Source organism: Callithrix jacchus, chromosome 8, assembly GCF_049354715.1.
Source record: "Callithrix jacchus isolate 240 chromosome 8, calJac240_pri, whole genome shotgun sequence".
Lineage (NCBI taxonomy): Eukaryota > Metazoa > Chordata > Mammalia > Primates > Cebidae > Callithrix > Callithrix jacchus.
The window spans coordinates 12175484-12199495 of record NC_133509.1 but is presented as its reverse complement, the minus strand read 5'-3'; the positions used below and the strand labels follow the sequence as shown (position 1 = coordinate 12199495).

Sequence of the window (24012 nt, the reverse complement as noted above, 5' to 3'; positions counted from 1 at the left end):
ACCTACTGGGCTTAAGTGATCCATCTGCCTCAGCCTCCCAACTTTGTGCGGGGATTACAGGCGTGAGCCACCATGCCCAGCAGGTCACCAACCACTTCATTTCTATTCACTAAAAACTTAAAAAATTTACCTTAGGTTCCAAACTGTTAGCAATAACCAACTATAGAATAGAGCTTTAGCTTCTATTAAAAATAAAGTTTTAGGGCAGGGTGCTGTGGTTCATGCCCATAATCCCAGCACTTTGGGAAGCCAAGGCAGGAGGATCGCTTGACCCCAGGAGTTCAAGACCAGCCTGGCCAACACCGTGAGACCCTGTCTCAAGAAGAGAAAAAAATATATTTTTAGAAAATTAAAGCCGGGCGCGTTGGCTCATGCCTGTAATCCCTGCACTTTGGGAGGCCGAGGCAGGTGGATTACGAGGTCAAGAGATCGAGACCATCCTGGTCAACATGGTGAAACTCCGTCTCTACTAAAAATACAAAAGAATTAGCTGGGCATGGTGGCGTGTGCCTGTAATCCCAGCTACTCAGGAGTCTGAGGGAGGAAACTGAACCCGAGGCGGAGGTCGTGGTGAGCCAAGATCACGCCATTGCACTCCAGCCTGGGTAACAAGAGCGAAACTCCATCTCAAAAAAAAAAAAAAAAGAATAAAGTTTTTAGAGTCTCATTTAGATAAATGAGTAGCTTTAAAGTTAATATCTGAGAAAAAACTAAATGTGTTAAAACACATAGATACTGATAGTGTAATGACTTTTGATTATATAATACCTGTTTCTGAAAAGGGTTTTTTATATGTTATCCTTATGAAGAATATTAGTCATTTGATAGGTATAGATTTATTTTAATGATTTACATTAATGTTGATACTTTTAGACCCATGGTGGCATGTGTGTGTATTCTAAATTACTGTAATACTAACTTTTTATTAAAAAATTAAGATCGATAGCATTGTTTATAGAATAGAAATTAGCATAACACTAGTAGAGTACAATTAGACGTCGTTAAGCTAGAGAACAAATGAATGTGTTTTTGTTCATTTAGTGTTTAGGGACTCTGAATCATTGCTATATAATGTATCATACCCTTGTCATTTTATTTTTAATGAGAGAGTTTGTTCAGATTTAAAACTGTAAGCAAATATGTTTAGCATATACCTTTTTAATGTGTGTGCTCTTACAATAGCTCATAGTAAATTATTTACACCTAATTATTTTTCAGATTTATAACTACCTCGACAAGTATGTTGTTGGCCAGTCATTTGCTAAGAAGGTGCTTTCAGTTGCTGTGTACAATCATTATAAGAGAATATATAATAATATCCCAGCTAATCTGAGACAGCAAGCAGAGGTTGAGAAGCAGACATCATTAACACCAAGAGGTAGCATATTTGATAATTGACCTAAATAGAGATTGCTATGCTTAGAAGTAGTTTTTATTTGTAATTCCTAACTTTCTTCTTAAAATGCTTTTTATTTAATTAGTGCAGCATTTTTTTTTTTTTGAGATGGAGTTTCCCTCTTGTTGACCAGGCTGGAGTGCAATGGTGCAATCTGGTCTCACTGCAACCTCCGCCTCCCCGGTTCAAGTGATTCTCCTGCCTCAGCCTTTCCAGTAGCTGGGATTATAGGCATGCGCCACCATGCCCAGCTGATTTTTGTATTTTTAGTAGAGGTGGGGTTTCACCGTGTTGGCCAGGCTGGTCTTAAGCTCCTGACCTCAGGTGATCCACGCCCAGCAAAGCGCAGCATTTTTCAAAGTGCAGGTTACTTCTCATTAGTGGATCATGAAATCATTTTAGTAGGTTGCCAGCAGCATTTTTAATAAATTTGATAGGTGTGAATAGAAAATACCAGAATACATTAACTTATAGTTAAGGTAAATATTATTTCTTAGGCCGGGCACTGTGGCTCATGCCTGTAATCCCAGCACTTTGGAGGGCGAGGTGGGCAGATCACTTGAGGTCAGGAGTTCAAGACCTGCCTGGCCAACATGGTGAAACCCAGTCTCTACTAAAAATATGAAAATTAGACAGGCATGGTGGTGCACGCCTGTAGTTGCAGCTACTTGGGAGACTGAGACTTGAGCCTGGGAGGAATGGTTTGGGAGCCTGGGAGGAATGGCTTGAGCCTGGGAGGTGGAGGTTGCAGTGAACTGAGATTGCACCATTGCACTCTAGCCTGGGCGGCAAGACTCCATCTCAAAAAAATTAAAAAAACAACTAATGTTTTCAGTGATGCGTGCATGGGTTCTGAGTCACAAAAATATACTGCTTATTGAGGGTCCTAGTAAAAAATGTTTGAAAGCCACTGGGCTAGAAACTGAGACATCCTTTTTGAATTACAGATTTCACCACAACCAGTTCCCCGTGATGGATCTTTGCAATGCTCTGTGCAACTCAGTTCTCTTGGGTTCAGGATACAGAATTTCATTTGCCTGTGTTAGTGATGTGGAGATAAAAACTTAATATATTCAGCATTTGTTTTTCTTTGGGTCCTAGCTACAGAGTGTGTTAAATTTAAGGGCAAATTTGTAAGTGATTCAAAGTGCAATTTCTATTAAGGATAGGTTCTGATATACTAGTATACTGTATAATCTCAATTTGCTATGGATAATAATGTATATTAATAGAATGATTTTATTAAAAACATTTATGAATAGAGTAAATGAAAATAAGTTTTTGTATTGTTGACCAGACAACTCTGATTTCGGCCTACATTCCATCATTTTAGATTCTTTTAATTATCACTGTACAGTATGAAGAGTTCTGCTAAGTACATAAATTTATAAATCTGCATTATCTTTGATTACCTTTAGTAGCTACTAAATGTGTAATTTATTTCAACGAAGACACTTGTTCACTTGTTGAACTTACGTCACATAACTTGCAAAATAGTTCTGTGATAGTATCAGTTATTTTTAGCAAGTACAAGTCATAACTAATGGAAGACTTGGAACTTTTTTTTTTTGAGACAGAGCCTTGCTCTATCACCAGGCTGGAGTGCAGTGGCGCAGTCTCAGCTCACTGCAACCTCTTCCTGGGTTCAAGCAAGTCTCCCGCTTCAGACTCTCGAGTACTTGAGACTACAGGCAGGTGCCACCATGCCCAGCCTATTTTTTTGTATTTTTAGTAGAGATGGGGTTTTACCATGTTGGTCAGGATGGTCTTGATCTCTTGACCTCATGACCCACCCACCTTGGCCTCCCAAAGTGCTAGGATTACAAGTGTGAGCCACTGTGCCCGGCCCTTTTTTTTTTTTTTTTTTAATGAAAATTTTTATTTTCTTCATAGCATTTGCTCCTGAAGGAACTTTTTTTTTGAGATGAGGTCTCACTCTCTCACCCAGGCTGGATCACAACTCACTGCAGCCTCAACTTCCCAGGCTCCAGGGATCCTCCCATTTCAGCCTCCCAAGTAGCTAGGACCACAGGCATGTGCCACCATGCCTAGCTAATTTTTTTTTTTGTATTTTCGGTAGAGATGGGGTTTTGCCATGGTGCTCAGGCTGGTCTCAAACTCCTGGGCTCAAACGATCCACCTGCCTCAGCCTCCCAAAGTGCTAGGATTATAGGCATGAACCCCTGTTCCTGGCCTGAAATCTTTATTTTTATAAGGTCCAAATAGTGCTGATGTTATGGAGCAAAACTTTTTTTGTTTTCTTCAGTCAACAGATAAGTATTTAAGCTATTCTAAGTGCTGGTAGAGCAAATAGTTATATTTTTAGCATGAGGGGCTTAAACTCTTACTGAAGATTTAGGTTATTATACCCTTATAATACATATCAATTTTATATTTGACAAATGTGAATATTAGCAGCTGGACAACTATCATTAAGCATGTATAATTTATTTCTATATTTCTTTTAATACAGAAAAGATAGAGTGTATAGACTCATAATATAAAAAGCTGAAAAAAATGTTAGTAAACACATCCTTTAAATATATTGGGAAGAGGACAGGAGGTAGGATATTCATTGTTTGTTCCCCCAAAGTAAACAAATATGTAATATTTTCATCCTCTTTCTTAGAGTTAGAAATAAGAAGACGGGAGGATGAGTACAGATTTACAAGTAAGTGACTTCAGGTCCTCCTCTGTAATCATTCTTCCTTTTGACATTTATTTCAGTGAACTGTTTCAGCAGTAACAGTAATAGACATATATGTATTTGCTTGTGTCTTACCAAGAAAGATACATATTATCTAAATGTGTTTATCATACATCATGGCATATATAACTTTGGAGTAGTTTTTCTTTTTTCTTTTTGAGATGGAATCTCACACTGTGGCCAGACTGGAGTGCAGTGGCGTGATCTTAGCTCACTGCAATTTTTGCCTCCCAGGTTCAAGCGATTCTCCTGACTCAGCCTCCCGAGTAGCTGGGACTACAGGCACACGCCACCATGCCCAGCTAATTTTTATATTTTTAGTAGAGATGGGGTTTCACCATGTTGGCCGGGATGGTCTCAATTTCTTGACCTCATGAACTGCCCTCTTCGACCTCCCAAAGTGCTGGGATTACAGGCATGAGCACTGCACCCAGCCTTGGAATAGTTTTTCATAGCTAATTTGTGTCATTTCTATATGTTGGGTTATTTTTTATTTTTTCTATCAAACTACAATTACAGTTGGCCTGCTTCTTTTGGGTCACAGGAATTTGGGGGAGGCAAATTATCTTCTAGCTGCTCTTTGCCAGAAACCACACTGTTTCTTTTTTGGTATTTATGAAACTTACAGTGTTACAGATGACAAATAAGCCTTAATTCAGTGTTTCCAGCCCCTGGATTGCCCCTGTAAATATCAGATGGTCCAATGGAGGGTGTGGAAGGATTTGATACACCAAGGAGAGTGGCCCTTCTGATGTCTTCCACCTATTCCTTTGGAGGTGGACATAGTTGCTGCATAGAGGGTGGAGGTTCCAGGGATATCATAGAAAGATGCACAAGGCCTTTTGTTTGAGTAATTGAAATAAAGAAAATTAGCTAATTTGCCTTTGAACCAAGTAGTATTACAAATCCACTATTTGAAGTGTTCTATATACAGGATGAGCCATAAGAATATAACATGTGTTACCAACTTGGGCATTACATTTATCACATGTAATAAAATTACATTATCCCTAGTTATTTTTTTATCCCCAGTTGTTTTTAAGTTTATGGAAATACTGATTATACCATGCATGGTCAAATTAAGAAATACGATAAGTACAATATAATTAGATTGTATATAAGAATATGAGATCTAAATAATAAACTTTAGATATATATGTAATTTATATTTCATAATGAAAAAATATGTTCATATATGCAGTCAATACCATACTCATAAATTTGTGTTGATGGCTAGTGAAACTATACTAAATTAGTAAAGAAATTCTATAGTGCATGTTTTGAAAGACATGTCATGTAATATATGTCGTGATTTAATGTTACTTAAATGTTAAGTAACAGTACTTAAGAACTTATGTAAAAGCAATTTGTAATTATATTGATTGACTTAGAAACAAATAATTTCAAAGCTTAAATTTATTGTCTTGTACAGTTTTGTTGTGTTTTATGGGGGATTTTAAGTTCTAAAGTTAGGTTGTTAACCAACACTGACCTGTGGTATTAGACCCTAATAGTGGTCTAGGGTTTTAGACCAAAATCATGTATAATAAAAGTTAATTCTTATAAATCCCTTTTCAAGTTAAATTTTAGAGACCAACATACAACTTCTAGGAAGAATGACACACTTGGCTTTTTTTTCTCCTTCTTTGGAATATAGTGTTGTTTCTTAACTTGAGCACCAGATGAAATACTTGGTTTGCATTTCAGGGCTATGTTGTATGAAGAGTTAAACGCGAGGGAAATCGTAATAATAATAGCAGATTCTTCTATAACACTTACAAAATGATCTGCCAGGCATTGTTCTAAGTGTTTTACATATATTAATTCATTTAATTACCTCTAAAGCCATGAGACAGAAACTACTGTTTTCATTGCCATTTTAGAAATAAGAAAACTGAAGCACAGAAATTTTAAGTAGTTTGTCCATGGCCACACAGCAAGGGAGTTCTGTGCAGCTAACTGCTCCACTAGCCTGCTTGCTCATGGTCCTCATTTTAGAGATCTGTGCTTACGCAGTGAGAGATGCACAAATAGAGACTAACTGAAAGAACAGGAGAGTTGTCTCAAGTTTATTCTAAGGCATATGTATTATGTGGCTCCACTGTAATTAATATGCCTCTTGCAATTTTGTTCATTAATTTGCCTAAATCATTTGTGTGTGTGTGTGTGTGTGTGTGTGTGCACGAGAGAGAGCGCGAGAGAGAGCGCGAGAGAGAGAGAGAGAGAGAGAGAGAGAGAGAGAGGGAGAGAGGGAGAGAGGGAGAGAGAGGGAGAGGGAGGGAGAATGAGTGAATGACAAGCACCTGCTGGTCTTGCTTTTCCCAAGCTACATCTAAATCATTTTTTTCCTTTGGGCAGAGCTAAATATAGCCACACCTCTTCCTATGTTATCCCAATCCCTAACCAGATTTTGCTGAAATTAAAAAAAATACTTCACTAGTGACAGTTTAACCTCATACAGCAGACTGAGTTTTCTTGGTTGGTATGGATTATAATGAGGCACACCATTGTGAATTTTTAACTAATTATTAACCCTCAAAGGTAGCACAGTTTAATTCAGATGTTTATGGAATTTTTATTATTTTTGATGAATAGAATAAACCCTTTACACTAACAATGAAGATAGTTCGAAAGTGACAGCCAGATGGAATAGGACCATGATAATAGATATGTCTGCTGAACTATTATTTTATCAATTTAATTAAAATAATCCATTGGAAAGTCTGATTTTCTTAACCCATTTCTTAGAAAATAAAATTTAGGTCTGGCACAGTGGCTCACACCTATAGACCCAGCACTTTGGGAGACTGAGGCGGGCAGATCACCTGAGGTCAGCAATTTGAGACCAGCCTGGCCAACATGGCAAAACTCCATTTCTACTAATAATACAAAAATTAGCCGGATGTGGTGGCGTGTGCTTGTAATCCCAACTGCTCGGGAGGCTGAGGCAGGAGAATCACTTGAACCCAAGAGGCAGAGGTTGTAGTGAGCCGCGATTGTACCACTGCACTCCAGACTGGACAACAGAACAAGACTCCGTCTAAAAAAAAAAAAAAAAAAGAAAAGAAAATTTAAAAATAAATTTAGAAAATATAAACAAGTATGTTACAACGACAGGTACTCAAATGCTAAGAACCAAGAACAATCAGAATATTTACAAATCTGGATAATCTTTCCCTCAGCCAAGAGAAAGTAAGAATAAAGATTTATCGTTTTAGGAACCTGGCTGATAAACTGGTATTTCACTAGCTGTCAGTCACATCTAGTTAAGTGTTATGTCTCTAATAAAGGGACTAGAAAGATCCAGTACAGGTCCAATAAAATTAGAGATTTAGATAGGGCCAGAGACAGTGAGATCTACCATCTTTGGTTTCTCTAGTAGATTTTATTGATTATGAAGCAGAAACAAAAAGTTTATATGACTTGCCCTAGATCATATAGCTTCTACTTAGAGACAAAGGAAGGTACAGAGCTAAAGCTTTCTAACTCCTGGCTCTGCTCGTCCATTGCACTGCCTTCCCTTGGGTGAAGGAGTATTCTTACATATTTATATAAATAATGACATGAAAGAAAATCAATTTCCTTTTCTTAAGGTTCTTTATATAATCATTGGGTGCTATATGTTTGTCACTAGATAATTTGGGATTTTTCTTCTTTGGAAGTAAGACAATGTCAAAATACTTAAATTTTTCTACATAGATGTTCAGTTTTAGATAAAAGTTTTTATGGGACCTTTTTTCAAGTAAATTCAAATGAAGCTCAAGTAATTCCTTTGGTATTTTTTTCAGAATTGCTTCAGATTGCTGGAATTAGCCCACATGGTAATGCTTTAGGAGCATCAATGCAGCAACAGGTGAATCAACAAATACCTCAGGAAAGACGAGGAGGTGAAGTATTGGATTCTTCTCATGATGACATAAAACTTGAAAAAAGTAATATTTTGCTGCTTGGACCAACTGGGTCAGGTAAATAACTTGCTGAGAAAATTTACTACTCGTTTTAAAAATCAGAATATAAATGATGGTATAATCTGTATTTTATGATTGAGGTATTATGGCTTTGAGAAGAAAATCTTAAGTCCTGTTGTCTGGATAGGTTATCAATATTCCTGCATAGAATACAAACTGAATTTGAGGCATTGGTGTTGCCCACCAGGCCAGTCCCTAACATCTTAACAGGAATAATAAAGTAAAAAACAATTATATCTAAATAATAATAGGCCAGATGTGGTGACTCACACCTGTAATCCCAGCATATTGGGAGACGAAGGTGGGAGGATCACTTGATGCCAGGAATTTGAGATCAGCCTAGGCAACATAGCAAGACTCCATCTCTACAAAAAATAAAGTATTAGCTGAGTGTCATAGCACGTGCCTGTAGTCCCAGGACTTGGGGAGGCTAAGGCAGGAGGATCACTTAAGCCCAGGAGATTGAGGCTGCAGTGAGCCATGATCACAGACTGCACTCCAGTCTGGGTGGCAGAGCAAGATACTGTGTCTAAAAAATAATATCAGAAAAAGGATGTAGCAGTTGACAACTTTTTATTATATACTACTAAAATTTATTTTACATTTTTATTTGAAAAATTGTGTGCCAATATATTTTTAGTAAACTTTTAGTTACTGTTTCTGTTTGTAGGTAAAACCCTGCTGGCACAAACCCTAGCTAAATGCCTTGATGTCCCTTTTGCTATCTGTGACTGTACAACTTTGACTCAGGCTGGATACGTGGGCGAAGATATTGAATCTGTGATTGCCAAACTACTCCAAGATGCCAATTATAACGTGGAAAAAGCACAACAAGGTATGTTTTCAACATGGTCTTTCTCCAGATTTAGTATACTGGGGAATCAGTCCAACATTAAGAGACAATATAATTCTTATTTTGAGTCGAGGACTAAAATTCTGTAATTACATAAAAGTGCCTAAGTTAAAAAACAAAAAACAAAAACAAAAAAAAAAGTGCCTATGTTACATGATTTCTAGCATACTGATCAAGGGCCACATAGTTTGCTTTGCCTTATTGTCACTAAGCTGGCTGGTAGGGTAAAAACAGGCCAAATTGTCTGGGCATGGTGGTTTATGCCTGTAAAGCATTTTGGGAGGCCGGTGGATCACGAGGTCAGGAGATCAAGACCATCCTGGCCATGGTGTAACCCTGTTTCTACTAAAATACAAAAAATTAGTTAGGCGTGGTGGCGTGTGCCTGTGGTCCCAGCTACTCAGGAGGCCGAGGCAGGAAAATCGCCTGAACCCGGGAGACGGAGGTTGCAGTGAGCCAACATCGTGCCACTGCACTCCAACCTGGTGACAAAGCAAGACTTCGTCTCAAAAAAAGAAAAAACCGAAACGTGCCAAATTACTATCCTATTAGATCTTTAATACTTAACATTGCTTTTCTTGTTTTAACTCCCCTCAAGACTCCTAATGCTTAGATTAAGACAGGGCAGGGCAGGAGCAAGGGTGGAGAGTACCAGATGACTCTAGAAACAGTTTAGCTTGTTGACCTACAGAATGTCATGGATGCTGCATTGCTTCTTCATCTATCATCTGTTGTTGTTTACCTGAAGAGTCTGTTCAGATTCCTTTAAGACAAGAATATAGGTGAGAAAGAGTAACCTAAAGTTTTGCTAATACTAGCACTGCAGATACCTCCTGCTAAGATACTATAAAGAATTCAGCCAGGTGCGGTGGCTCACGCCTATAATCCCAGCACTTTGGGAGGCCGAGGCCGGTGGATCGCGAGGTCAAGAGATCGAGACCATCCTGGTCAACAAGGTGAAACCCTGTCTCTACTGAAAATACAAAAATTAGCTGGGCATGGTGGCGCGCACCTGTAGTCCCAGCGACTCGGGAGGCTGAGGCAGGAGAATTGCTTGAACCCAAGAGGCAGAGGTTGCAGTGAGCCGAGATCACGCCATTGCACTCCAGCCTGGGTAACAAGAGCGAAACTCCGTCTCAAAAAAAAAAAGAATTCATATACATTAGTGGGGCAAATAAACATTGTCAAGGAGATTTTGTTGTTATACCTAAATATTATTCTATAAAGCAAATTACAAAGCAGTTGTACAGAATGATGGATGGGAGAAATAAAAGTAGATTTTTATAATAAGCTGTTGCATGTGTTAAGTATGAAAGATCAAATAACCTTGCTGTCTAGCTGCCTAGTCTTTTTAAAGCTGAGGCTATCTTGTGTATATATATTTTTTCATATTATAAATAGAATCCTCCTTAAATTATAGGAATTGTCTTTCTGGATGAAGTAGATAAGATTGGCAGTGTGCCAGGCATTCATCAATTACGCGATGTAGGTGGAGAAGGCGTTCAGCAAGTAAGCAGTTGAATATTTTGTTCAAGCCCACTAAAAGGAAGGGAATACATCAGCTTCCCAAATATTGTACGTTTGGTTTCACATTCAATTAGATTCTGTTTTATTTCTTCCACCCCCAAACTCCACATACCATTTTGAAGTAGTTGAGATCCTCAAAGAAAGTTGTTGACGATTTGAAATAACTAATTACCTTGTTAGGAAATTTAAAATATTTTGAAGAACAGAAAAAATGAAATTTAATCTTTGCTTTTTTTATTCCTCAAAGGCTCAGTTCAGCATTTTTAGAAGACTCTTGAAGAATGTTATGATTCTAACTAGACATGAATGAACTATGTACATGCTTCTTATTCCTTCCAATTAGTTAAAAGATAGGTATAAAATAGTGTTTAATTCCTTGCAGAGCCATAATTGAAGTCATAATGATCTATTGGCCAACTTGACCTTTTAATGGTAGCTAATTATGACATAAACTATTAGAGGGTGAGGAAAATTGTATCACTTTTTGACAGAGACATAGGTATAATCACAGTAATGTGCTGGAATTTTTTTTATAAAACCATCTTCAAATATAGGTAGTCTCAAAGTTTAATACTGAAAGTGGAATAGAATTTTAATTTATGTGAAAGACACGTCATCAATTTCTTATTACCTGACCCCGCCTCCTAATAATACAGGGCTAGGATTTCAGCATACAAATTTGGGGACATTTACATATTTCTACCATGTTTGAACCCCATTTTATACAGTCCTAATTCTGTCTTTATGTCAGAATTATGTCTTTACTATCAAAAACAACCTCTGAGGTTGACTGCTTTCCTGAATTACAGTGCATCAGTTCTGTAACCATTTCAAATAAATTCATTATTAATGTGATAAATACATTAGCTTCTCTTATTATAGAAATACAAGAGTTTGATTAGTTATGTTCATTGACCATAATCACATTGTTTTCCCCATTGAATACTATTGTCTAAAATATAATGAATGATGAATGCACTTATAAATATGGTGATGCTATAAATCATTTGTTCTTTAGGGCTTATTAAAACTACTAGAGGGCACAATAGTCAATGTTCCAGAAAAGAATTCCCGAAAGCTTCGAGGAGAAACAGTACAAGTTGATACAACAAACATCCTGTTTGTTGCATCTGGTGCTTTCAATGGTTTAGACAGAATCATCAGCAGGAGGAAAAATGAAAAGGTAAGTTTTTCTGAGGGGTTACTAGAAGGATAGAGAGCATTTAAAGAATGTACACTTAGTTTCTGTTCTCATATCTGCGGGCTACCAGTCATCATTTTTTAAGAGTTGGGTTTTCTTAGAAAATATCAGAAATATACAGGACTGGGCACAGTGGCTCATGCCTGTAATCTCAGCTCTTTGGGAGGCTAAGGCGGGTGGATTGCCTGAGCTCAGGAGTTTGAGACCAGCCTGGCCAATATGGCCAAACCAAAGAAAAATGTACGGTAAGTCCTCACTTAACGTCCTCCCATAGGTTCTTGGAAATTGCAATGTTACGTGAAAAACTAATTTTTCCTTATCAATTTTATAAGGAAATGATATTGAATAAAATGACATTATTGGAAGACATGTTGTACGGTGTTTTGCTTAAAGTTGGAGTTTCCAAGAACCTATCAACAATGTTAAGTTAGGATCCTAAATATCATCTATATATGAGCATTTTGTTTGTTTGTTTGAGATGGAGTCTCGCTCTGCCATCAGGCTGGAGTGCAGTGGTGTGATCTCGGCTCACTGCAGCCTCTGTCCCCTGGGTTCACAAGTGATACTCGTGCCTCAGCCTCGCAAGAAGCTGGGATTACAGGCATGTGCCACCACAGCAGCTAATTTTTGTATTTTTAGTAGAGACGGGGTTTCACCATGTTGGCCAGGATGGTCTTGATCTCCTGACCTCATGATCTACCCACTTCGGCCTCCCAAAATTCTGGGATTACAGGCATGAGCCACTGCGCCTGGCCTGTGTAGGCATTTTAAAAGTGTAACTTGATGAGTTCAACTTAATACTTTATCTAGGGAGTTCGTTATTGGGGTTGCTGCATCAGTAAAATTTCTATTTATTCCCCCTGCCCAATTCACTGGAGCCCAATAAAGTTTATCTCCATTGCCCTTGCTCATAGAGTCTACCATAGATCACTGCTGACTTTCACAAATGGAGGGGAACATTTTGGCAGATGCGGGAAGGGTTGTGATCCCACCTAGTTTTATAGGTGTTTCTTCTTAACGGCCTCTACTTTTAATTGGGTCTGTGACTTGTTTCTTCATATCCTCATAATACATGCCCAATACTAATTTTTTTAATGATTACAACAAAATGTAACTTGAGAATAGTGGCAGAAAGCCCAGAAAACACCTGTATTTTCCATGGTTTTTGTAGTTTGCATGATAGCCCCAAGTGATCACTTTGTGTTTTATAACATTCTATTTGAAATCTGTATGTTAGATCGGCTGTCTTCTTGGCCTTAAATGTACCAGTTTAAGTAGTAGTTTAGTAATAGTAAAAAATAATAATCATAATTATAATGCTGCTAATGGTGTGGTTGCCCATAGTAATTCCTTTGCCTAGCCTAGGTGAGGAAACACTTAGAAATACTAACTGTGCCACGTAATTATTGTTATTCCTCAGTACCAAGCCTTATTCAGCATGGATATCATTAGATTTTTATTTTTCTGCTAATTTATGCAGAATTTCAACAACAGCCAAAACATAACTTAATATGAAAATTTGTTTTTTGTGTCATTGAAATTCTGCATAAATTAGCCTAACAAATTAGAAAGAAGAAATTATTTCTTTGGGGGATGTGTGTGTGAAAGAAAGATAACATTGTATTTGAAATTCTGTAAAAGCAAAGACCATGTTCTAATATTTATTTTTAATTAATACTTCTTTATACTTCCAAAAAGGATTTGAAGCTAGAAACATATAGGACAGAAGATTTAAAAATAATGTCAGAAAAAGAATCAGAAGTCTATAGAAGGAAGGTTTAATTGTAGTTCTGTTTTGTTGAGAATTAGGTCACTCCATTTAGCTGTGAACTTTATTAATGAAAATTAGGGGAGCAATCATGGGCTCTAGTTCTTACTACCTTGACTGAAGGAGGCTCCATATGCCTTCCATATGCTCTAGTTTTTATTACCTGGCCCTACCTCCTAATAATACAGCGTTAGGATTTCAACATACAAATTTGGGGACACTTCAATATTCAGTCCATTGCAGACATATTTTTTATTTTTATTTTTATTTTTTGAGACAGTCTCACTCTGTTGCCCAGGCTGGAATGCAGTGGCATGATCTCAGCTCAATGCAACCTCCACCTCTGAGGTTCAAGTTATCCTTGTGCCTCAGCTTCCCTGGGATTATAGGTGCACACCACACTTGGCTAATTTTTGTATTTTTAATAGAGAGGGGGTTTCACCATGTTGGCCAAGCTGCTCTTGAACTTCTGACCTCAAGTGATCCACCTGCCTCAGCTTCCCAAAGTGCTGAGATTATAGGTGTGAGCCACCATGCCCAGCCTGCAAACAGATTTTTAGCTTAGGCTATGTTTGCACATATCCGGTACTTCTCTTGTTCTTTTGACAAAAGTATGACATGGCAAAATTAAACTTTCTGAGAATTTCCTGGAGTACAGTTCTTTTATGTTGACTGAAGCAAGATCCATATGCCTTTATATACCCAACCTTGTTCAGCAAATTAGCCTTTGTTTTTTATTTTTTTGAGGACTATCACTTTGCAAAAGTTAGCATTCTTGTTTTATGTCATCCTTACATGTTTTTAAATAAAATGTATATTATTCTAACTCATAGGCTGATGTATGCGAACCAAAATCATGCTTTTAGAGGAGTCATGTTTTAGCAGTGACTTAAGACTCTTACAGATAATTTTCTCATTAGGTTGCTTGTAGCTCTTTTTTTTTTCTTTCTTCTTTTTTGAGACAGTGTTTTACTCTTGTTGCCCAGTCTAGAGTGCAATGGTGCAATCTTGGCTCACTCCAACCTCCATCCTTGGGTTCAAGCAGTTCTCCTGCCTCAGCCTCTCGAGTAGCTGGGATTACAGGCATGCGCCACCATGCTTGTCTAATTTGTATTTTTTAGTAGAGACAGGGTTTCTCCATGTTGGTCAGGCTGGTCTCAAACTCCTGACCTCAGGTGATCTGCCCGCCTGGCTTTCCCAGAGTGCTGGGATTACAGGTATGAGCCACCACACCTGGCCTGTAGCTCCATTTTTATAGTTTTTATACCTTTGAACTCATCTAAGTCTTGAATAAACCCTGCAGCCTTATCTGAGTTCTAAGGGACTTCTAGTTCTTACTTATCTGCTTTTATTAGAATTCATTCTTTGAGAGTTGGTTATTATGTAGTGGTTAGGTATCTCAATTCTGAAGGCAGACAGACCTGAGTTCAAGTTCTGGCTTTGCCACTTACAGCAATAAGACTTTGGTCAAGATATTTAACCTCTATAAGCCTGTTGTTTTCCTTTGTAAGATGTGAATGATAATGAAACCTTCTTCACAGAGTTGTTGCAAAGATCACATGAAATATGTATGAAAAGTATTTAATTAAGTATCATTTGATTCTACCATTTATAATATGCCTCATTTCTTTGGCAGTATCTTGGATTTGGAACACCATCTAATCTGGGGAAAGGCAGAAGGGCTGCAGCTGCTGCAGACCTTGCTAATCGAAGTGGGGAATCAAATACTCACCAAGACATTGAAGAAAAAGATCGGTTATTACGTCATGTGGAAGCCAGAGATCTGATTGAGTTTGGCATGATTCCTGAGTTTGTGGGACGGTTGCCTGTGGTGGTTCCATTGCATAGCCTAGATGAGAAAACACTTGTACAAATACTAACTGAGCCACGAAATGCTGTTATTCCTCAGTACCAGGCCTTATTCAGCATGGATAAGGTTAGATGTTTATTTTTTGTACTTTGTTAATTTTTAATTTTCTTGCTATTGAAATTCTACATAAATTAACCTAACAACAAAAACAAATTCTGCTCATTTAGAACACCAGCTTATTCCTTACTAAATACAGATCTAGGTATCAAGGAAGGCATATTGTGTTATGTTAGAATTTAGGAGTTGGCTTTATTTCTATGAATTAAAACCATCATTGTAGCTTAAATCCCAAGAAAAATAATGCCACTAGCCTACTCCAGTACCTCCAAGCCAAACATACAGGATTGTCTTGTCCTTTCAGCCTTGACATTCTAAATACTTTTGTTGTGACATAGTGTATTTTTGTATTCTTTTGCCCAAATAGAGATTTATTCGTCCCACATAAATGTTTCTGTAGCCGAATACCTAGCGGTCACTCTAGCTCACATACCCAATCAGATAAATGGTTTGGGTTTTATGAACTTCGTGTCTCTAAATATCAGTCTCCTTCTCTCCATTGCCCCTGCCTCAAGTCAACCCCTTTGTTACTATTCACCTTGACCCACGCATTTAGTTCGTAATTGGTCTGCCTGTCTCATGTCTGTCTGTGACTACCACCACCAAAATATCATGATCTTCCTCTTTACTTCCAGAATGGATCATTGAGCACAGTGTCCCAACAAATATTACTAAGTTCTTCAACAGTTATTGAATGAGTAAAGACAAGGCTACTGTTTTTACTCCCTTGCTCAAAATCCTCCAGTGGTTCCCTAGTCTTATTTAGATGCCTCCCCCTTTACTGCTCCCTGGGCTCCATGTGCATACACTGGACTATAAATGCTACTTTGCTACTCTGTCATCTGTCACCCCACAGTAGACTGCAAGTTGCTTGGCAAAGATGATGTCTTCATCATTAAATCCCTAGTATGAAACACACAGAGGTTTAGTAAATGTTGAAAAAAATCCTAGGAGTCCGTGTCAATCTAGAAAACTTCATGCTTAAGAACAAACATGAGACTCATAATACTGATATTGTCTCAGGTTAATTGATAAAAACAAGTGCTTCTTGAAGGCAGGGTTCTAAAACACCATGACAGATTGTGCCCTTACTTAATGATACATTTTCTGGAGGTAGAAATTAACAACTAAAAGTTATAATTTATTTTTAATGTATTTGTAGTGTGAATTGAATGTTACTGAGGACGCTTTAAAAGCTATAGCCAGATTGGCACTAGAGCGAAAAACAGGTGCACGAGGCCTTCGGTCCATAATGGTGAGTTGGCATTATTCTATAAAAACTAGATTATTTCTTGGTCTGAGTTTTGAGAATATTAAGCTTCTCTTTGTTTCTTTTGGAAAATATGTCTAGAAAATTGGCATAAAGTTGTTTGTTAGTTTTGGGGTTTTTTTTTTTTAATGACAGAGTCTCAAAGGAGTGCAGTGGTAGGATCTTGGCTCACTGCAATTTCTACCTCCCAGGCTCAGGCTTAGGCTCAGGCTCAAGTGATCCTCCCACCTCAGCCTCCCAAGGAGCTGAGACTATAGGCAAGAATCACCACACTCAACTAATTTTTGTATTTTTAGTAGAGACAGGGTTTCACCATGATGGCCAGGCTGGTCTCAAACTCCTGACCTCAGGTATCTGCAAGCCTCAGCCTCCCAAAGTGCTGGGATTACAGGTGTGAGCCAGTATACCCGGCTGATTTTTTTTTTTTTTTTAAATCACACTAGATTATATTTTGCTTTTTTTCAAAAATGAACTTTCAGATGTTTGTAACAAAGGACATATACATAATATGATTAATGAAATAGAAAATCAGGATTGGGCCTGGTAACTCACACCTATAATTCCAACCCTTTGGGAGGCTGAGACAGGAGGATTGCTTGAGACCAGCCTGGGCAACATAGAGAGACCCTCATCTCTCAAAAAAAATTAAATCAATAAATAAACAGGCTGGGCGCAGTGGCTCACACCCATAATCCTAGCACTTTTGGAGGCTGAGGCGGGTGGATCGCCTGAGCTCAGGAGTTCGAGACCAGCCTGGGCAACGTGGCAAAACCCCATCTCTATTGAAAATGCAAGAAACCCGCCAGACGTGGTGGCGCGTGCCTGCAATCCCAAATATATATAAAGATATATATATTTGTTGTTGTTTGTTTTTCCTTGAGTGAATGGATTCCAATTTGTATTTATAGAATAAAAGCATTTGTATGTAATCTGTTTCAGTGTGATTCATTATTTTTTATCTCTTTAGGAAAAGCTGTTACTAGAACCAATGTTTGAAGTCCCTAATTCTGATATCGTATGTGTGGAGGTTGACAAAGAAGTAGTAGAAGGAAAAAAGGAACCAGGATACATCCGGTAAAGTGTATTTTCAAGCCAGAACAAATATAAAATTTAAGATCAGCTCCTCATTGCTATGTTTGTTGGTTTGTCATTTTAAAATTACATAAAAATTCTTATATTTGTAAGGGAAGCAATAATCTCAAGTTTTCTTTAGAAAAATCTAATTTGGGTTTATCAAATAATATTATTTTGTGAGTCTTTGAAAGCTGATCTTCAGGCCGGGCTTGGTGGCTCATGCCTGTAATCCCAGCACTTTAGGAGGCCAAGGCGGGCGGATCCCGTCTCTACTAAAAATACAAAAATTAGCTGGGTGTGGTGGCATACACCTGTATTCCCAGCTACTCAGGAGGCCGAGGCAGAGACTCGCTTGAACCCAGAAGGTGGAGATTGCAGTGAGCTGAGATAGCACCACTGCACTCCAGCCTGGTGACAGAGTGACACTTAGTCTCAAAAAAAAGATCTTCAAAATTGCTCTCCACCTTTTTCCCCTAAAAGGAAAATGTTTTAAAAGAGACATAAAAATAATCCATCTATAACATCTGTTCCAGGAAGAAAAAAGGAAAAAAAAGTAATCCAAATGAGATTAAAATGAACTTTGCTGCTAATTCTCTAAATTTATTAATGACTTGTCTTTCACAAGACCAAAACTGTCAATTTTTTCTCAGTAGTAGCGTCATCAGTTGAGAAATTCAACACCTTTTTCACCTATGTATTTATCTTATTCGAAGGGGTCAGCAAATTGCCTCATAAAGGGCTAAATACTTTAGGGCCATGAGGTCTGTATTGCAACTACTCAACACTGCTCTCATTGCAAGAAAGCAGCTGTAAGACAATACATAAATGAATGATTATGTCTGTGTTCCAGTAAGACTTTATTTACAGTAACAGGCAGTGGGGCTGGACATAGTGGGTCACGCCTGTAGTCCTAATACTTTGGGAAGCTGAGGCTGGGGATCCCTTCAGCCCGGGAATTCCAGACCAGCTTGGGCAACATAGGGAGATCTGTCTCTACAAAAATAAAAATAAAAATTTTTTTCTTGATTACGTATTCCAGCTACGTGGGTGCTTGTGATGGGAGGATCGCTTGAGCCTCGGAGGTTGTAGCTACAGTGAGCTGTGATTGCACCACTGCACTGCAGCCTGGGTGACAGAGTGACACCTTGGCTCAAAAAAAAATAACAGTTTTTAAAAAGGCAGTGGGCTGGGCGTGGTGGTTTATGCCTGTAATCCCAGCACTTTGGGAAGCTGAGGAGGGTGGATTACCTGAGGTCAGGAATTTGAGACCAGCCTGGCCAACATGGTGAAACCCCATCTGTACTAAAAGTACAAAAATTAGCCAGGTATGCTGGCGGGCGCCCATTGCCCCAGCTACTTGGGAGGCTGAGGCAGGAGAATCACTTGAACCTGGGAGGAGGAGGTTGCAATGAGCCAAGATCGTGCCACTGCACTCCAGCCTGGGCGACAGAGTAAAACTCGGTCTCAAAAAAAAAAAATTAAAAATTAAAAGGCACTGGGCTGGATTTAGCTAGCAAGCGACAGTTTCCTAACCCCTGATTTATTATGTAAATACTTTATTATACAATGCTTGACATTAATGTCACCTACACAAAAGTTAGTTTTCTGTTTAAATCTGGTATGTTATATTTTGTTTACTTCTCTTTCAAGATAACTTTGGAGGCAGTTGCTTGGGTTCGAACAACTTAGACCAGAGAGACATAACCTTTTATTTTTATTGTTGAATGACATTGATATGTGGCTTTTAAAGGAATTGTGGTAATCTGAATTATAATATTTACTAATTTGAGACAAGATGGATTTGGTCAGAAGTAGTTACCTTCTTTGCCTTCACAATTGAAGCCATGTTGTCCTTTTTTTTTTTTTTTTAAGTAAGTTGTCAGGGAAAATGTTGGGAAATTTATTTGCAACTTTTGGTTGTATAGTCTGTTTCCCATATTACTAAGTAATTTTTTTTTCTTTTGAGACAGAGTCTGTCTCTGTCACCCAGGCTGGAGTACAGTGGTATGATCTCAGCTCACTGCAACCTCCACCTCCCTGGTTCAAGTGATTCTCCTGCCTTAGCTTCCTGAGGAGCTGGGATTACAGGCGTGCGTCACCACACCTGACTAATTTTTGTATTTTTAGTAGAGATGGGGCTTTACTATAGGTTAGCCAGGCAGGTCTTGAAAATCTGACCTCAGGTGATCCGCCCTCCTTGGCCTCCCAAAGTGCTGAGGTCACAGGTGTGAATCATGGCGTCTGGCCTAAGCAATATTAATATTAAAATTGCTCCAGCCAGGCACAGTGGCTCACAGCTGTAATCCTAGCACTTTGAGAGCCTGAGGCAGGCGGATCACGGTCAAGAGATTGAGACCATCTTAGCCAACATGGTGAAACTCCGTCTCTACTAAAAATATAAAAAATTAGCTGGGTGTGGTGGCGCACACCTATAGTCCCAGCTACGTCGGAGGCTTGAGGCAGGAGAGTCACTTTAACCCGGGAGGTAGTGGTTGCAGTGAGCTGAGATTGTGCCACTACACTCTATCCAGAGTGAGACTCTGTCTCAAAAAAAAAAAAAGTGCTCCTAACATTTTCTATTATTGTGGCTTTCTTAGCTAGGGGGGCAACTTTACTGTTTTGACTTTAAGGATCATGTTTACCTTCGTTTATAATTTTTAAAAAACATGGCTTTTCATTGTAGGGCTCCAACGAAAGAATCCTCTGAAGAGGAGTATGACTCTGGAGTTGAAGAAGAAGGATGGCCCCGCCAAGCAGATGCTGCAAACAGCTAAACTGTAACACTGCTGTCCTGTATATACAGCTTTTCCTTCTTTTGTTTAGGATCATAACTGTCTCTGCAGTCTGATATTAAAGGCATTGGATCTATCTTGGATATCATACATGGTCAGAGAAGCCTTTAGGATAAGAATCAGATCATGTATATTATTGTAACATCACAGTGATTTAACAGAGGATGTTATATGGACTTTAATTACACGGTATTTAGACATAAAATGTACATTATTTTGGTTCAGTTTTTTAAAAAATATACTTTAACAAAATTCTTAGGAACTCTTTTAGGCAGTGAAGGTATTACAAAACTGGATTTTACAATAATGTTACTCTACAAATGGGAAAATAAATTCTTTAAAATGGAATATTGAGATACCATTCTTTAGTGTTACCTTTTTTACTCACGTGCTTCTGAAAATATTGGAATTTTATTCATCTTAAAAATTGGACCAGGTAGTTTTCAAGTAGTTAAAAATTTCATTGAAAAATACCCTGAAGAACTATATTTTGATAATTGATCATTGGTTTAGCTGTATTCCTTGTCTTCTTATCTGCTAATGCATGACACTAACTTCCCAAATGGTTCTGTAAAAAAGGCCATTTTCTTACCAACTTGTCTGATTTATTTACCATCTTTTTTTTTTTTTGTTTTGAGACAGAGTTTTGCTCTTGTTACCCAGGCTGGAGTGCAATGGCGCGATCTCGGCTTACCGCAACCTCCGCCTCCTGGGTTCAGGCAATTCTCCTGCCTCAGCCTTCTGAGTAGCTGGGGTTAGAGGCACGCGCCACCATGCCCAGCTAATTTTTTGTATTTTTAGTAGAGACGGGGTTTCACCATGTTGACCAGGATGGTCTCGATCTCTTGACCTTGTGATCCACCCGCCTCGAACTCCCAAAGTGCTGGGATTACAGGCTTGAGCTATCGCGCCTGGCCTATTTACCATCTTTTTTAAAGACAGAGTCTCGCTATGTCCCAGGTTGGAGTACAGTGGCTTGATCTCTGCTCACTGCAACCTCCATCTCCTGAGTTCAAATGATGCTTCTGCCTCAGCCTTCGGGATTGCAGGCATGCACTACCCTGCTCAGCTAATTTTTGTATTTTTAGTAGAGGCAGAGTTTCACCTTGTTGGCCAGGCAGGTCTCGAACTCCTGACCTTGAGATCTGCCAGCCTCGGCCTCCTAAAGTGCTGGGATTTCAGGCGTAAGCCACCGCACCTGGCCTTATTTACCATCTTTATTACATTTTAGTGCTCTGGGTGAGTACATGGAATTGAAGTCTGCCTTAAATCTTCAGAAAGATACATACCTATTTTATTTTATTTCTTCGAAACAGAGTCTTGCTCTGATTGTGCCAGGCTGTAGTGCAGTGGCACAATCTCAACTCACTGCAACCTCTGCCTCCCAGATTCAAGCAGTTCTCATGCCTCAGCCTCCTAAATAGCAGGGACTACAGGTGCGTACCATTACAGCTGGCTACTTTTTTTAATTTGTAGCAGAGACGGAGTTTCGCCATGTTGCCCAGGCTGGTCTTTTAACTCCTGAGCTCAGGCAATACAGCCACCTTGGCCTCCAGAAGTGCTAGGATTATAGGCATGAGTCACCACATCCAGCCAGGAAGATACATATCTAATTCTATAAATAGCATGCAGTATCAATCATGGTAACAGCCATGTGCTGACCTAAATAAAATTTCCTGATATTGTGTACTTAACCTGAAGTACTGAACTAGTTTTTTGTTTGTTTGTTTTGCTTTTTGGTGTTGAACATTGGTCTAATTCTTTGGCTTCTTAGAATGTTAATGTCTGTTTTGCTATCAGCCAAAGTAAATATGTTCACACTAACATATAAGTTAATAACCTTCATTATACAACAAAGCTAAAAAGTGGTGGGATATTTGGGGTCTTAATGAAAATTGTATCATTTCCATAAATACTAAAATATGTGGGTACCTTTTAAGCTTTTTTTCTTTCCTTCTATAATGGTGATACAAGTTATATATTCATTCAGTTTAATCTCATTTGAAATTGTTTAAATCAGAGTACATGTAAATATACTTTTTTTGTTTACAGCTTCTTGTACTTTCCTTTTACACAGTTTTTCTTAGGGAAAAACTTAAGCTATTAGGAAATTCTAAATCTTGTTGATGAAGAGTTGGGCTTTCTATGATAGAATAAAAGGGATATAAGGTATTTATGGCTGGGATAGGATCTGAAATGCACTTTGTGTTATAGTGTGTTAAGGCTGGTTGCTATAGTATGGAACAGAAACACCTCTCCTCCTTGGTCTCCCTAGTAATGGTTTGAGTTCTCCCCAGGAAGTCTTACATATTATAAGTATGTTCATGACCTTTCCCTTATAGCATCATTTTCCTTTTTGTAGAGTGGAAATCAGAGTAGCTGCTAAACATATTAAGAGTAATCCTCCAGAAACGGACTGGGAGGCATTTTCATCACAACAACTTACATTTGGCTTTGGAAGTTGTTAACAAAGCATAATCAATGTTTTTAAATCAAACAGAATTTGTATCTTGGAACTTACATTTTGACATTTGAATAAAACAACGAGACTAAATAAATGAAAGCCAGCGTGGTGGTGTGTCGATACTGCAGTGGCGCAGGAGCATTCTGCATTGACAACAAGCACAGCCAAACAGTGCCATTTTTAAAAGGGCACAGATGTCATACGAGCTGTTTCATTCTAAGGATTAGTTAATCCTTGGCACTTCCATATCAGATAAATTCTAGCTGTAGATTCCACAAAGTTTGTTAAAACATTTGTCAAAAATCCTACTTAAATGTCCCACATGGAACTTGACACTAGGGACACAGATCAAAGCTTTTCAGGAATCTTACAGCTGTGCATGATGGCTCACACCTGTAATCCTAACACTTTGGGAAGCTGAGGCGGGTGGATCATGAGATTAGGAGATTGAGAGCATCCTGGCCAACATGGTGAAAACCCGTCTCTACTAAAAATACAAAAAAAAAAAAAAAAAATTAGGGCATGGTGGCGCATGCCTGTAGTCCCAGCTACTCTGGAGGCTGAGGCAGGAGAATTGCTTGAACCCAGGAGGCAGAGCTTGCAGTGAGCTGAGATTGTACCACTGCACTACAGCCTGGGCAACAGTGTGAGACTCCGTCTCAAAAAAAAAAAAAAAAGGAATCTTACTAGTCTTGTAGGGAAAACAAATACAAACTAGAGTATATTTTAATAGTGGAAATGAGATAGGTACCAGGTGTGGTGACAGTGATGGCCCAGATAAGTCTGTAAGAACAAGTAGAAATTTGCCAGGAATGAGAACTAAATCAAAATCTCAGAAGTGGAAAACAACTAGGAAGCCACAGGAGGTAAGAAATAGGCAACAACTGTAATGTCTTGTTAATACTCTGAAATGAGCATTTAAGATTCTCCTCTCTCCACCTAGCTAAAGACATTGCTTCATATTTCTTTTTTCTTTTTCTTTTTTTGCTTCATATTTCATTGCAAAACCATTGATGGAATTCATCATTCCACCATCTATAAATATATCTACTCCATCACTCATCC

General features: G+C 38.5%; 1 protein-coding gene across 4 annotated transcripts in view; it reads left to right on the top strand.

Moving 5' to 3' along the window:
* Positions 1-23046, top strand: part of CLPX (caseinolytic mitochondrial matrix peptidase chaperone subunit X) — a 44610-nt gene extending 21564 nt beyond the window's left edge. For 2 of the 4 annotated variants that reach the window (XM_002753242.6, XM_078333389.1), the window contains exons 5-14: positions 1219-1378; positions 4026-4067; positions 7892-8068; positions 8742-8906; positions 10345-10433; positions 11470-11634; positions 15057-15356; positions 16510-16602; positions 17585-17691; positions 20375-23046. In XM_002753242.6, the coding sequence (XP_002753288.1) occupies positions 1219-1378; positions 4026-4067; positions 7892-8068; positions 8742-8906; positions 10345-10433; positions 11470-11634; positions 15057-15356; positions 16510-16602; positions 17585-17691; positions 20375-20465 (1389 nt within the window). In that variant the 3' untranslated portion in view covers positions 20466-23046. The remainder of the gene's footprint in view (positions 1-1218; positions 1379-4025; positions 4068-7891; positions 8069-8741; positions 8907-10344; positions 10434-11469; positions 11635-15056; positions 15357-16509; positions 16603-17584; positions 17692-20374) is intronic. The other 2 variants (XM_009005067.5, XM_078333390.1) reach the window with 1 other exon arrangement.
* The last annotated feature ends 966 nt before the right edge of the window (positions 23047-24012 follow it).